Source organism: Rhagoletis zephyria, unplaced genomic scaffold, assembly GCF_001687245.7.
Source record: "Rhagoletis zephyria isolate East Lansing unplaced genomic scaffold, Rhagoletis_zephyria_1.1 Rzeph_scaffold_02158, whole genome shotgun sequence".
NCBI lineage: Eukaryota > Metazoa > Arthropoda > Insecta > Diptera > Tephritidae > Rhagoletis > Rhagoletis zephyria.
In genome coordinates this window covers 28,070-40,950 of record NW_016159242.1, presented here as the reverse complement: position 1 = coordinate 40,950, position 12,881 = coordinate 28,070, and the positions used below count along the sequence as shown (strand labels likewise).

Genomic DNA, 12,881 nt, shown 5'->3' with positions numbered 1-12,881 from the left:
GAGTTTTATTTCCCCCGAACTGGTTCACTTTTCGCTCTTGGTTTCCATGGTTTTACGATGGGCGGATGACAAATTTTTGGGTGAATTTTTTTTCAGGCGAAACTTAGGATAAGGCAGTATATGTGCTACCCTGCTTACATTTAATTCATACACTTCACACTTTTATTTCATACAGTCTTGAAGCAGAAATATTTCGAATATGAAGTAAAGGTGGGCAGGGTAATATAAAGCAACGTGGGAATTTTATTGATTGGCATATGATTTCCCACATTTTGTACAAAAAAAAAATAAGTTTTTAACCCTTGACAACCGAGAGGTTGAAGACGACTACTGTTTTGTACTTCGACACTAAACACTAATATAGGCGCGGTAGTGTATTGACGGCAAAAAAGGCGCGTAAGAAAATATATACGAAAATAGGCTTAGCAAGAAATGAGAGAAAAACCGTGCATGTCTTTCTCTTTAACTGTTTTTGATCCCAAACACAAAAAACTAGTTTTGGACTTGTACGGTTCTCGAACTCACCGATTCATTTATACAGTGACATTTTTTGAATGATCTTGCCAAGTTATACTAATTACTTTTGATAAACTGATACCCATGTTGAGCGAAACTGTTTTCATAAATTAAACATATTTATGTACGCTTCTATATTTCTCATTGTTGTATGCAGATTTTTACAAGTAATTTCCAATTTGCTATGTCCGTAAGCGCGTCATTAAGTTGTCAGCGCTAATTTTATGCACCTACCTGCGATGTCTATTAGAAGCTCTTTTTCAATGAAGACATGTATGTTTGTAAGTACGAATATTTTTGCCGAGCCGGTACTATCATACAGTATGTACTCTTCAGAGCTATTATGGAAATAACACAAGTATTCCGGAAGTCAAGCGGAAAGACCAATCTAAACATTTCCGCTATGCCATTCGCTCGATAGAAGAAAGAGGGCAAAACAAAATGTGTATATGTAATACTTAGCGCCACTTGTTGGCTGTAATTAAAAGAGTGTCGGTTTAGTTGCTATTATGAAGTATTTATGCATCGGCTTATGATTAGAATGTACACTAGGGTGGTCCAAACAGTAAAGTCGGTCTATAATGCCCCTAGGACTGTTCTATACCGAAAAAGTATACCCGTATTCTTTTATTTTGATATCAAAAATATTTAGAGGTCGCTCAAAGCGCTCAAAATTTTCCATGTACATATTTTTATATAAAATTTTTCATAGAAATTGTATAGAATTCTTTAAAATCAAATTTTTCGATCGGAAAACTCTGGTCCTCCTTAGGAGACTTTCAATAATAATACTAAGTTGTTTATTTAACCACTTTTTAATACTAACGATTTTTTATTGGTCGCCCCATCGCATTTTTCGGGGTTTCTGTGGGTTTTTGGCGGACCTATAAATTATAGTTGCGATGAAAAAATCGTTAAATAAACAATTGGGTATTATTATTGGGAATCTCCTGCAGATAAACAGAGTTTTCTGGTAAAAAAAATATTGATATTTAACAAACAACTTTTCGTAGAAATGGTATAGAATTCTTAAAAATCGATAGTTTTCGATCGGAAAGCCATGTTTATCTGCAGGCTAACAATACCTCATATATTAAATGCATCGAGCCCTAACCGCCAAAAAGGCGGAAGTGACATTTTTTTCAAAATTTCATTTTTGTTGCAGAAACGTATGGATTCCTACATTAACGTTTTTATATTTATGCATATCAATCAACCGCGTTAGTATCAAAATACGCTTTGAAATAAATTTTTAAACATACATGTAATTAAGGTTTGCGTGTTGTCTTTACATGCCACCCCATAAAAACGAAGGACATAATATTTTTGTTTACGCATAAGCAAATCCAAATACGCAATATTTCTTGTCACTTATTTACTCGTAGTTTACCTAGAAAACGTAGTATCTTTGTTGTATGTTTGTATGTTTCATATGTTATTTGAGCATAGCAGTGTAAAAGTTCCATATTTTGCGTGACTTTCGCCGTAAAAATTCCGAGTGAATATGTCGTGTGTGTGAATTTTTCATATGCCATTTAAGATTCCCAAGTGGCGGTTTTAGTCAATTAATTATCACTACATAGTTTATTTGGATTTCAACAAATTTTATTTAATTGTCATTTATCTTTTTATGAACTGATCCATCGGGGGTGTGACGGGCAATTATCGGTATATCTGGGGTATGTAAATTAGTGAAGTAGCTAATATAGTTTATGCATTTGTAAGAAATTAGAGTTTTATATATGGCGGCTTGGGAATCGTCTATGGAAGAAGTTAGTTTTGAAAAGGAGGAGTCGCAAGCAGAAGCACTTTATGACTAGTGCCTATATATATGCTAGTACATCCCCGATCAACTTCGATGAACAACGTTCAAGATATGTATATGCAAATGCACAAAAGTGCAATAATTTTGCATATATACGAAGAAATTTCTTTAGTAATACGTTTTTCATATGCTAATTGCTTTATCCCCACTGGAGTTTTCTCAATCGCCCGATGCTCAGCATAAATTACAACCATAAAGTTAAACTAATTGATGGTTACTTTTGGGAACTCGGTGGGTATTTCATTCACACCCTAGTACGATAAATCAAATTACTTTAATTTATATTATTTGAACTAAAACATTCAGCCAACATTACCAACCAATATTAACCCAATCACGACAAAAAAAAAATTATTTACCCTTTCACAACTTTAAGGCAAACATACACATATTTACCGTACTACTTTGTCATCTTACTGTTTGAAAAGTGCACTCAAATTTTTCTCTCTTGTTCGTTTTTACCAACAAACTTCAAACGAATTGTTTTTTTTTTATATTAGCTCCTTAGAAAAAGCGCTTTACTCGCTTAACGCAAAACAGCGATACTAGGTATATACATATTGAAATGAAGGCAAAAAATGTCCATTTATTTATTTCACTTTACCTCAGCTTGACCGAAATTTTGAAAGGTTGTATTAAGCTCAATCATTTTTTTCAAAAATTATGGAAATTTCGCAATTTTCACAAACTATAGCCCAATGAAAAAAATGTATTAGCGTATTCCGGATCAAAATTTAAACTTTGGCATAGTTAAAATTTATTTTTGCCTATGCATCCCTGCACAAGGGAATGTATAGCATTTGTATGAACCAGGATCAGGTAATTTTCCCAAGATATTTCCATTTTATGTTTGCATCGCGAATGAAAAAAAACGAACTCTAACATGGAAAATGTTACTCATACGCCATGTATGAGCACGGCCAGGTACGATATGGCGTATGAGTTACATTATGTCCTGCTCATATTTAAACAAAAAAAAAAAAAAAACAAGTAATTTTTAAGCAAAAAATACAGCCGACTTCAATTTTCATTTAAAAATTTAGGAGTGCCGTTAATTTTTTCATGATCCAATGATCGGATCTAAACCAAATTAGTATGGGACCACGTGTGAGACACTACCTTCCCGATAGAAATCGAAATCGCTTGACATGGTCCAAAGTTATGCGGTAACATACAGAAGAAAAAAAAATAAAAATATTCCGACGAATTGATAACGGATAAGGAGACGTCCTTTTTTTGAAGTCGTTTAAAAAATTATTACACATTTTTTTCACCATTCAAAACTTGTTTATTTATCAAGAAATTTTTATCGTTACTAGCTTAATTATTTGGCAAATGCACAGGCTTTAAAACAAATGAAACAAATTACAAAAGACTTTTAATTTTTGCCTTGTTAAAGTTTAATTTTTTCCACATAAAAGTGAAAATATCTTGGAAAAGTTTCCTTATCTGGAAAAACGATGTACAATTGCACACACGCCATTCGACCATTTAAAAATTTTTTATCAATAAATTTTCTTCGTTGATAGCTTGATGTTTTTGTATTTAACACAAATGAAAAGAATTTACAAAAAATCTTTTATTTTCAATGCAAATTTTAAATGAAAATATCTTGCGAAAAGGACCTGATCTAGACAAAAAAAAAATGCTGCAGGGTAGATTCTCTACCAACTTGTATTCAACCTTTTTTACGAAAACTGCAAAATAAGGTCGCAAATCGAAAAAAAGAAACCCTTAGAATCCGAGTTGGCAAAATTTTACCACATGAAATTTAGGAGTAAAACTCAGACTCCATTATCTACGCATAAAATAGTAGTACACTACCTCAAATGTTCCGAATTCCAATTTTTTTAGTAAAAGTTATGGAGAGCTAGTGAAAAATTGCTATTTTTAAAGATTTCGACAAAAAAACTCACGTTTTACGGATAACAATAACAAGGGGCTACAAAAAAATAGTTGCATGTACTTTTTCAGTCATGCAATAGAGGTGGAAGAACAGGCCTAAGAAATTATTTTGGCATTACCAGAATTTCACATACACCCCCAAAATCTTAAATTACCATCGATTATACCCCAATTCTCTAACTAGAAAACTACTGTTCTACCTTTTTTGTATTAATTGCGTTGAATCCTCACAGGCAGTTACATTTTTGGATCTGATTTTTGAGTTTTATATTTAGCATTTTCATATGGATTCATAGGCATGGCTAACCCATATTCGCAGTTTCTTAATTTTGGGCATAGTTGTGGATTTTTTTATATTCTAGAGTCATGCGCGAATGGAGGCCAACTAACATAAATACTTGCAAAAATGTCTCTGGTATCACAAGTGGCTAGGACATTCCGAGTCGGTTTACCTTTTCGATGAACTTACTCATCTCAATAGAATTTTGGTCTCAGTATCCCTATGTGGGTAAAACCGATTACAGCGATGACTGTCGGAAACTTATATTTCCTTTGCTATAACTATTTCGCTTCGTGGAGAAGAACAGTCGAGCGGAAGGCGAAGCAGACGGGTATATCTAGATCTTTAAAAGCACGAACAACGAACCTCTATGAGAAAAAACTTTTTCTTTCCTTTTGTTTTTGGTGTTAGTCGCAACGGTCCCAGGCCCTGCGGAATGGTAGTGCGCACTTCTAACTACTATACACACAGATATTGAGAAAGAACCCGTTTCTTTATCCACACAATTTCATTTTACTTGTACTTACATAGTATATACCTTAATAAAGATAATGTCCTCAACACCTTCGAATTACGCACAACTTAAGTCATTTATTTCACAGCACCAAAAATAAATAAAATAACAACCAAAAAAAAAAACTTGCAATTATTTGACTTTCTTACTCACCTTTCGGCGGCGATGAGTGATAGTATAATCCTTGAAACCTTCGTCTACGTTTTGGTGGCATTGCGCTCTATATATATATATGTATATGTACGAACACTATCAGTTGATGCGGTAGTTGTTAACGATGCTGTCGCTGAACGCGGTACAAGCAAATGCCAATGCAATTGCGAGAACGACACAGTCGACGATGCACTTTAAAGCACATTCAAGCGAGGCGAGCGAACGGCGAAAACTTTCCGGCAATAAATCATGCGGATAAATTTATGTGTATGTAAGTAAAATATGACAACACCCACTCAAAAGGTATACATGGGCAGCAACAATGCTATTATTTTAATGTGGAGCAGCCGTAGGAAACAGACACACGCACACACACACACTATTACTACGCGCGTATAAAACGAAACGAAGGGACAAATGAGCGTGTTGCTCATTTACCTACAGCAAGCCGAAGTATATATATTTTTTTTTGCTTTTCAATTATTTTCAATTATTTGCTGTCAGCGGTGGACATTCAAATATACAGCAGACATACATACTCTTTGGTATGTATAGTGAGAGTGTGCATGTTTGAGTGTAATTTGCTATTATTTTTTTCCTATACACACATGCACATCATAACAAAATACACGAATTTGCAGTCCATAGTTGACCGCGTGGTCATTAGTGCGGGATTTTCCAGCACGTTTGTATTTAAGTAAGTAAGTATGTAAAGTGTCAGCTGTTTGATATTTTAGCAGTTTTTGTTGTATGTGCTTAAATGCCTTCTTTTTTTTATTTGCTTACTTGCTTTTGCATTTCGATGGAACTCAATCGGATTTCCGAAAAAATACCTATAAATGCATGTGTGCTGCTTTTAACGAGTTTAGCCCAACAAATTCATATATCTCCACACATCTTCTTTTTTTTTATAATTTTTACTCACGGGCATTCACTATGCACACATAGCCTTTTTTAGTTTGCACACTTTTGTTTTTTTTTATAAGTTTTATCTNTTGGTGGCATTGCGCTCTATATATATATATGTATATGTACGAACACTATCAGTTGATGCGGTAGTTGTTAACGATGCTGTCGCTGAACGCGGTACAAGCAAATGCCAATGCAATTGCGAGAACGACACAGTCGACGATGCACTTTAAAGCACATTCAAGCGAGGCGAGCGAACGGCGAAAACTTTCCGGCAATAAATCATGCGGATAAATTTATGTGTATGTAAGTAAAATATGACAACACCCACTCAAAAGGTATACATGGGCAGCAACAATGCTATTATTTTAATGTGGAGCAGCCGTAGGAAACAGACACACGCACACACACACACTATTACTACGCGCGTATAAAACGAAACGAAGGGACAAATGAGCGTGTTGCTCATTTACCTACAGCAAGCCGAAGTATATATATTTTTTTTTGCTTTTCAATTATTTTCAATTATTTGCTGTCAGCGGTGGACATTCAAATGCACAGCAGACATACATACTCTTTGGTATGTATAGTGAGAGTGTGCATGTTTGAGTGTAATTTGCTATTATTTTTTTCCTATACACACATGCACATCATAACAAAATACACGAATTTGCAGTCCATAGTTGACCGCGTGGTCATTAGTGCGGGATTTTCCAGCACGTTTGTATTTAAGTAAGTAAGTATGTAAAGTGTCAGCTGTTTGATATTTTAGCAGTTTTTGTTGTATGTGCTTAAATGCCTTCTTTTTTTTATTTGCTTACTTGCTTTTGCATTTCGATGGAACTCAATCGGATTTCCGAAAAAATACCTATAAATGCATGTGTGCTGCTTTTAACGAGTTTAGCCCAACAAATTCATATATCTCCACACATCTTCTTTTTTTTTATAATTTTTACTCACGGGCATTCACTATGCACACATAGCCTTGTTTAGTTTGCACACTTTTGCTTTTTTTTATAAGTTTTATCCTTCGTGTACTGGCATTATAATTTGCTTGATTGCTCATTTGCGCATTGCTGTGCCCCGACACCCCGCTCCACAATTTGCACTGCACTTACACCTTTCTTTAATCTCTCGCACACACACTGCCAACTAAGGCTGTTAAGCNCCGAAGTATATATATTTTTTTTTGCTTTTCAATTATTTTCAATTATTTGCTGTCAGCGGTGGACATTCAAATATACAGCAGACATACATACTCTTTGGTATGTATAGTGAGAGTGTGCATGTTTGAGTGTAATTTGCTATTATTTTTTTCCTATACACACATGCACATCATAACAAAATACACGAATTTGCAGTCCATAGTTGACCGCGTGGTCATTAGTGCGGGATTTTCCAGCACGTTTGTATTTAAGTAAGTAAGTATGTAAAGTGTCAGCTGTTTGATATTTTAGCAGTTTTTGTTGTATGTGCTTAAATGCCTTCTTTTTTTTATTTGCTTACTTGCTTTTGCATTTCGATGGAACTCAATCGGATTTCCGAAAAAATACCTATAAATGCATGTGTGCTGCTTTTAACGAGTTTAGCCCAACAAATGCATATATCTCCACACATCTTCTTTTTTTTTATAATTTTTACTCACGGGCATTCACTATGCACACATAGCCTTGTTTAGTTTGCACACTTTTGCTTTTTTTTATAAGTTTTATCCTTCGTGTACTGGCATTATAATTTGCTTGATTGCTCATTTGCGCATTGCTGTGCCCCGACACCCCGCTCCACAATTTGCACTGCACTCACACCTTTCTTTAATCTCTCGCACACACACTGCCAACTAAGGCTGTTAAGANTAACAAAATACACGAATTTGCAGTCCATAGTTGACCGCGTGGTCATTAGTGCGGGATTTTCCAGCACGTTTGTATTTAAGTAAGTAAGTATGTAAAGTGTCAGCTGTTTGATATCTTCGCAGGTTTTATTGTATGTGCTTAAATGCCTTCTTTTTTTTATTTGCTTACTTGCTTTTGCATTTCGATGGAACTCAATCGGATTTCCGAAAAAATACCTATAAATGCATGTGTGCTGCTTTTAACGAGTTTAGCCCAACAAATGCATATATCTCCACACATCTTCTTTTTTTTTATAATTTTTACTCACGGGCATTCACTATGCACACATAGCCTTGTTTAGTTTGCACACTTTTGCTTTTTTTTATAAGTTTTATCCTTCGTGTACTGGCATTATAATTTGCTTGATTGCTCATTTGCGCATTGCTGTGCCCCGACACCCCGCTCCACAATTTGCACTGCACTTACACCTTTCTTTAATCTCTCGCACACACACTGCCAACTAAGGCTGTTAAGCGAATTCGCTGCTTGCCATTGCCGTTATTGTATGTAGGTCCTTTGTTAATGCTCTATTCGCACATGATTCACTACCGGCGGCGTCGGCGATGGCGGAAATAGCAACGGAAACGTGTCCACGAGCTTTGACGGTCCTATGGCGTTTGCTGTCCATATGACTGTCTTCGGTAAATTTATCATCAACTCCGCAGCTCGAAATTATGGGGCGGAGAATTGTGACAGCGAAACATAGTTACTGCCCACAACGAAACGGCAAACGACAGTGGACACGAGCAGATACGAAATGCCTGTGGTTGCACATTGGCAATTAGGGGAGGGCAAAGCAGTGGAAAAACAAACAGAATTGTCTATTGGCGTGTTGCATTCACTTTACTCGCGCTACTATCGCCTGTTGGTGTGGAGATGTCCGTTAGTAGTGACATGTATGCGCGCGTACACTTTTTTATTGCATTCGCAAGCCTTTCTTGGTTGCTGGTTCATGTATGTCAGCTGCGTTCAGCTTTTTTTTTTACTTTTCACAGCACTAACGTATTAAAGATTTTGAGTATGTTACAATTTTTCATAAATATATTTTTTCGCTCCGTATTTATCATTTCAGTCATTTGATATTTTGCGAATTATTTAGTCTTTTTACTTCTCGTCTGTCTTCATTTTCATATCACTTCCAATGTTTAACTGCTATTATTTTCATTTTCAGAGAGCGCATGCGATGCCATTGCATGTCGGAGACGTATACGCACTGTGGTCCCAACGGGTGAGCTCACTTTTAACACTGTTGTGCAATTATCGCTCTCGTTTAGTTTTGTTGCTAAAAATTGGCAGAAGGGGTTAAAGTGGGAACAAATTTGAGTAGATTTGGTGTTCTCGTTAATTAGACTTACAGAGTATGAGTTCATTGCTCGATTCGTTGGCAATACGTTGTAGTTCATTTGCTGCCGGCAATGCGTGGTTTTGCTCCATTTCATTTACAATTACTACAACATTAACTCGGACTGCAATCTTTTTGTCTTAGCGTTTTTTAGACTAAGTGAAAAAGAACGGTTGGAAATATGTAGTTCGGGTAACTATAGAAAAATTTCACGAGCAATAATTTTATAGAATATTTTAACCAAGTAGCTCTCTCGCCGAAGGGTCGTTTTGACCGCTTTTCGAGATAGTTTAACTAAAATGGCATTTGCTTGGACGCTAAAAGGTTAAAATATTCTAAAATGTCCACAAAAAAATAAAACCAAATATGTCCCCTTGGTTTCTGCAACAACCTTTTATGCTTTCTTTTATATTTTGTTAAATATAACTAGAGATCGGATTTGTATGCAAAAAAATAAGACTAAAAATATGTGCCATCATAACTATATATCACAAAATACAGTCAGCGTCAACAATATGAGCACCCTGACGGTTTGACCATTTTATTTATTTATGTTTTCCATACCAAATTTTTCTTATTTTTTTTATAAAAATATATAAAATATTTTTTATATAAATATATATAATGAATGAATTATTCAACAGCGAAAACCCCAAGAAACAATTTTTTAATTTCATACAGATTTCGGGAAAATGCAAGAAATACCAAAAAGTTTAAATCAAAATCTTAAATTTTTAAACTCGATTTCTTAGAAGAATTTTGACTATGCAATTTTTTAATTACGGTTGATATTTAAGAACTTTTTTTGTAGAGAGTGTTTCGCATTTTCTTCCATAAAACGCATGAACAAAATCTATTTTATACGGTAGAAAATGCGCAACACCCACGACAAAAAATATTCTCTAAAATCAACGGCAATTTTTTTAATGGGCTACGAAATCGAATTAAAAAATTGATAATTTTGGTGACATTTTTTTTAAATTTATTCTATTTTCCAGAGTCATCATAAAAAAAGTAAAAATAAGAAATAAAAGTAAAAATAATATATTCCGACGAAGTGATGACCTTCTCCTTTTTTGAAGTCGGTTAAAAACAAGTAAATTTTTATACGGAAAATATAAACAAATAAAATCGTCAAAATGTCAGGGTATTCACATTTTTGACGCTGACTGTATATAAATTGATATACATTTTTCTTTTACTTAATATGTATGGTGCATATTTTTAGGCTTATTTTTATCACAAGAATCCGAGCTCTAAATATAACTCTAGCTCTGCACTAAAACTTCCTCTTTTCTAACTGTTTTGGCAGGACTGCAAACCACTCCAAAAATCGGTGCAGTTCGGTTCAGTCGTTCGAACCACTTAGAAAAAACTTGTACCCGCTCAATAAAAAAAAAAAACAAACAACCGCAGTTTTCAAAAGGTACAAATAGTTTGATTCCTGCTTATCTCACATATTTCAAGTTTCATTATACTTCATTTCAAACTAAATTCTCAAAAACAAAGCCACCTACCACATATAAACGGCCCACTGTGCATTATCCATTTGTACACGGCAATCTGCCAACCTTCCACCAGTTGGGCAAAAACAACTATAGCGAAGTGCTAAATATTTAATAATGCTTGCATTGCATATGGGCCTCTTGCCCCTCGAACCAAAGACACTCGGCCATATTCTGTTGACATCCATTGACATCCATTCTACGTACAAACCAACAACCCATTCGACCGATGACGAACTAACACAATACAATTTGACATATTTAACATGAATGTATGTACATATGTATGTATGATTCAATAGAAAATGCACTGCTGACCTGTGGTTATGTAGTGGGTGTTGTCTTAAAAGCAAAAAGAAAAAACAAAAATGTGTATACAAAAGGAATATGAAAATAATAAAAATTTGAATAGAAAGTAAAATAAGGAATAGCAAAAGAAATACTAAGGGTAGGTAAATTCGAGGCAAAGAGACAGCAGGTATAGGTGAAATCGATATTTAATGCAAAAAAAATAGTTTTTCTCAATAGTAAATAATTGTCAGAAGTGGCATCGACCGAATCGATACTCTACACCCCAGCAGTTAAAAAAAAATAAAAAATTGCGGCATGCTGCATGAGTAAAGCGCCAGCAGGGCATAGCAACGATTAGGGAGGTTTTGCGTGACCGCAATGCAAAAAAAAATATTGATTAATAAATAAAAACTTCCCACATTTTACTATGAGTTGCAATGATAACGAAATACAAATGACAACAATTTGGATTTTTTTTTATTTATACGATTTAAATGACCACTAAACTCCAAGTATTTCCTCTTAGTCATCAAATCGTTGTTAACTGAAATCCGAAAGTTGATTTCATTTATTAACTCTCAACGTCATGCATTCAAGTGGCAATTAAGACAAAATAACAATTTGATTATTGTGCCCAAAAAATGAGACAACAACACTTCCTTCAAGGTTGTTACTTTCGTTGTCAATTAAAAACTGCTTTTGTGCGCTTTTTGGGAAAAAGGTATGGGAGTCGCGTGTGCGACTGGCCAATGGACTATCTAAGGTTGGTTTCTTTAACACGTGTCGCTTAATATGAATACAAAATGGGTCATTTGCGCTAAAAATTTATTTATATTTGAATATAGTTACTTACATATCTAGTATTGCTCATTGAACTCGCAAAGACTGCTTATTTGTTCTCACAACTCTCACAGTGTTCGGACAGAATTCAATTCAAATGTCCTAGTTTTTTGACCTACTTATTGTACAAGCTAATTTAATATGTCTTCTAAAGTACATGCATATGTGTTTAACGATGTCAAACTTTAATTATAACGGCTCTTATGTTCAATTGGGTAATGTACATAAATCACACCTTTTTTTCGGCTACACATACATACATATTTATCTACACATAAAAACCTATAATTTAGAACACACAGAGGGCACCCCATAAATACACTTTTTTAGAAATGTGACGCACCATAGTTGCATAAATTTCACGTTCGAAATTCTAACTACAATGCAAAAAAGTAATTTCCATTTAATTTATATCTTGTGGTTCCGCCCGAGGTTTGAAAATCCGCTTTGCGAAAATTCCAAATTGGGAAGCGTAGTGTCTTTTGAAAAGAGTTTCCAGATGTTGCAGGCGGGCGAAATTGTGTTAAACATTTCTTAAATAAGTTAGTAGTAAAAAATAAATATATATATTTGTAAAACATGCCTTCTAAATATGAACGAAATCGGACTGAAAATACGGGGTTTTCAAATATCGCGACCACTGCGCTACCTATCGGTTTAATTCATCTTTCGTATTGCATTATCATCGGGTTCTGTGAAGTTTCAGGTCTCCAGGTCATCGGGAAGTTGAATTTACCTGAAGCTGAATTTACCGACAGTGTCGCCAAACATCACTTTCTTGCCCACCTTGGCAACTGAGAACTCTATTTTAAAAGCTGAAATTTAACTTAAAAAATTGCTAATTGCACTCACAGATATTTGCATAATTGCAAATTGACTTTATAAACAAAAAATTACACTTATTCCGCT

The 12,881-nt window shown here is 34.7% G+C and overlaps 1 protein-coding gene across 5 annotated transcripts in view; it reads right to left on the bottom strand.

The window, feature by feature from the left end:
* The window catches only part of LOC108366126 (myb-like protein X), a 57,305-nt gene that overhangs the window by 42,083 nt on the left and 2,341 nt on the right, over positions 1–12,881 (bottom strand). For 4 of the 5 annotated variants that reach the window (XM_017620432.1, XM_017620433.1, XM_017620435.1 and 1 more), the window contains exon 1: positions 5,194–6,168. The exons of the other annotated variant lie outside the window; for it this stretch is intronic. In XM_017620432.1, the coding sequence (XP_017475921.1) occupies positions 5,194–5,254 (61 nt within the window). In that variant the 5' untranslated portion in view covers positions 5,255–6,168. Of the gene's footprint in view, positions 1–5,193; positions 6,169–12,881 lie in introns of those variants that run through there. 5 annotated transcript variants of the gene reach the window in all.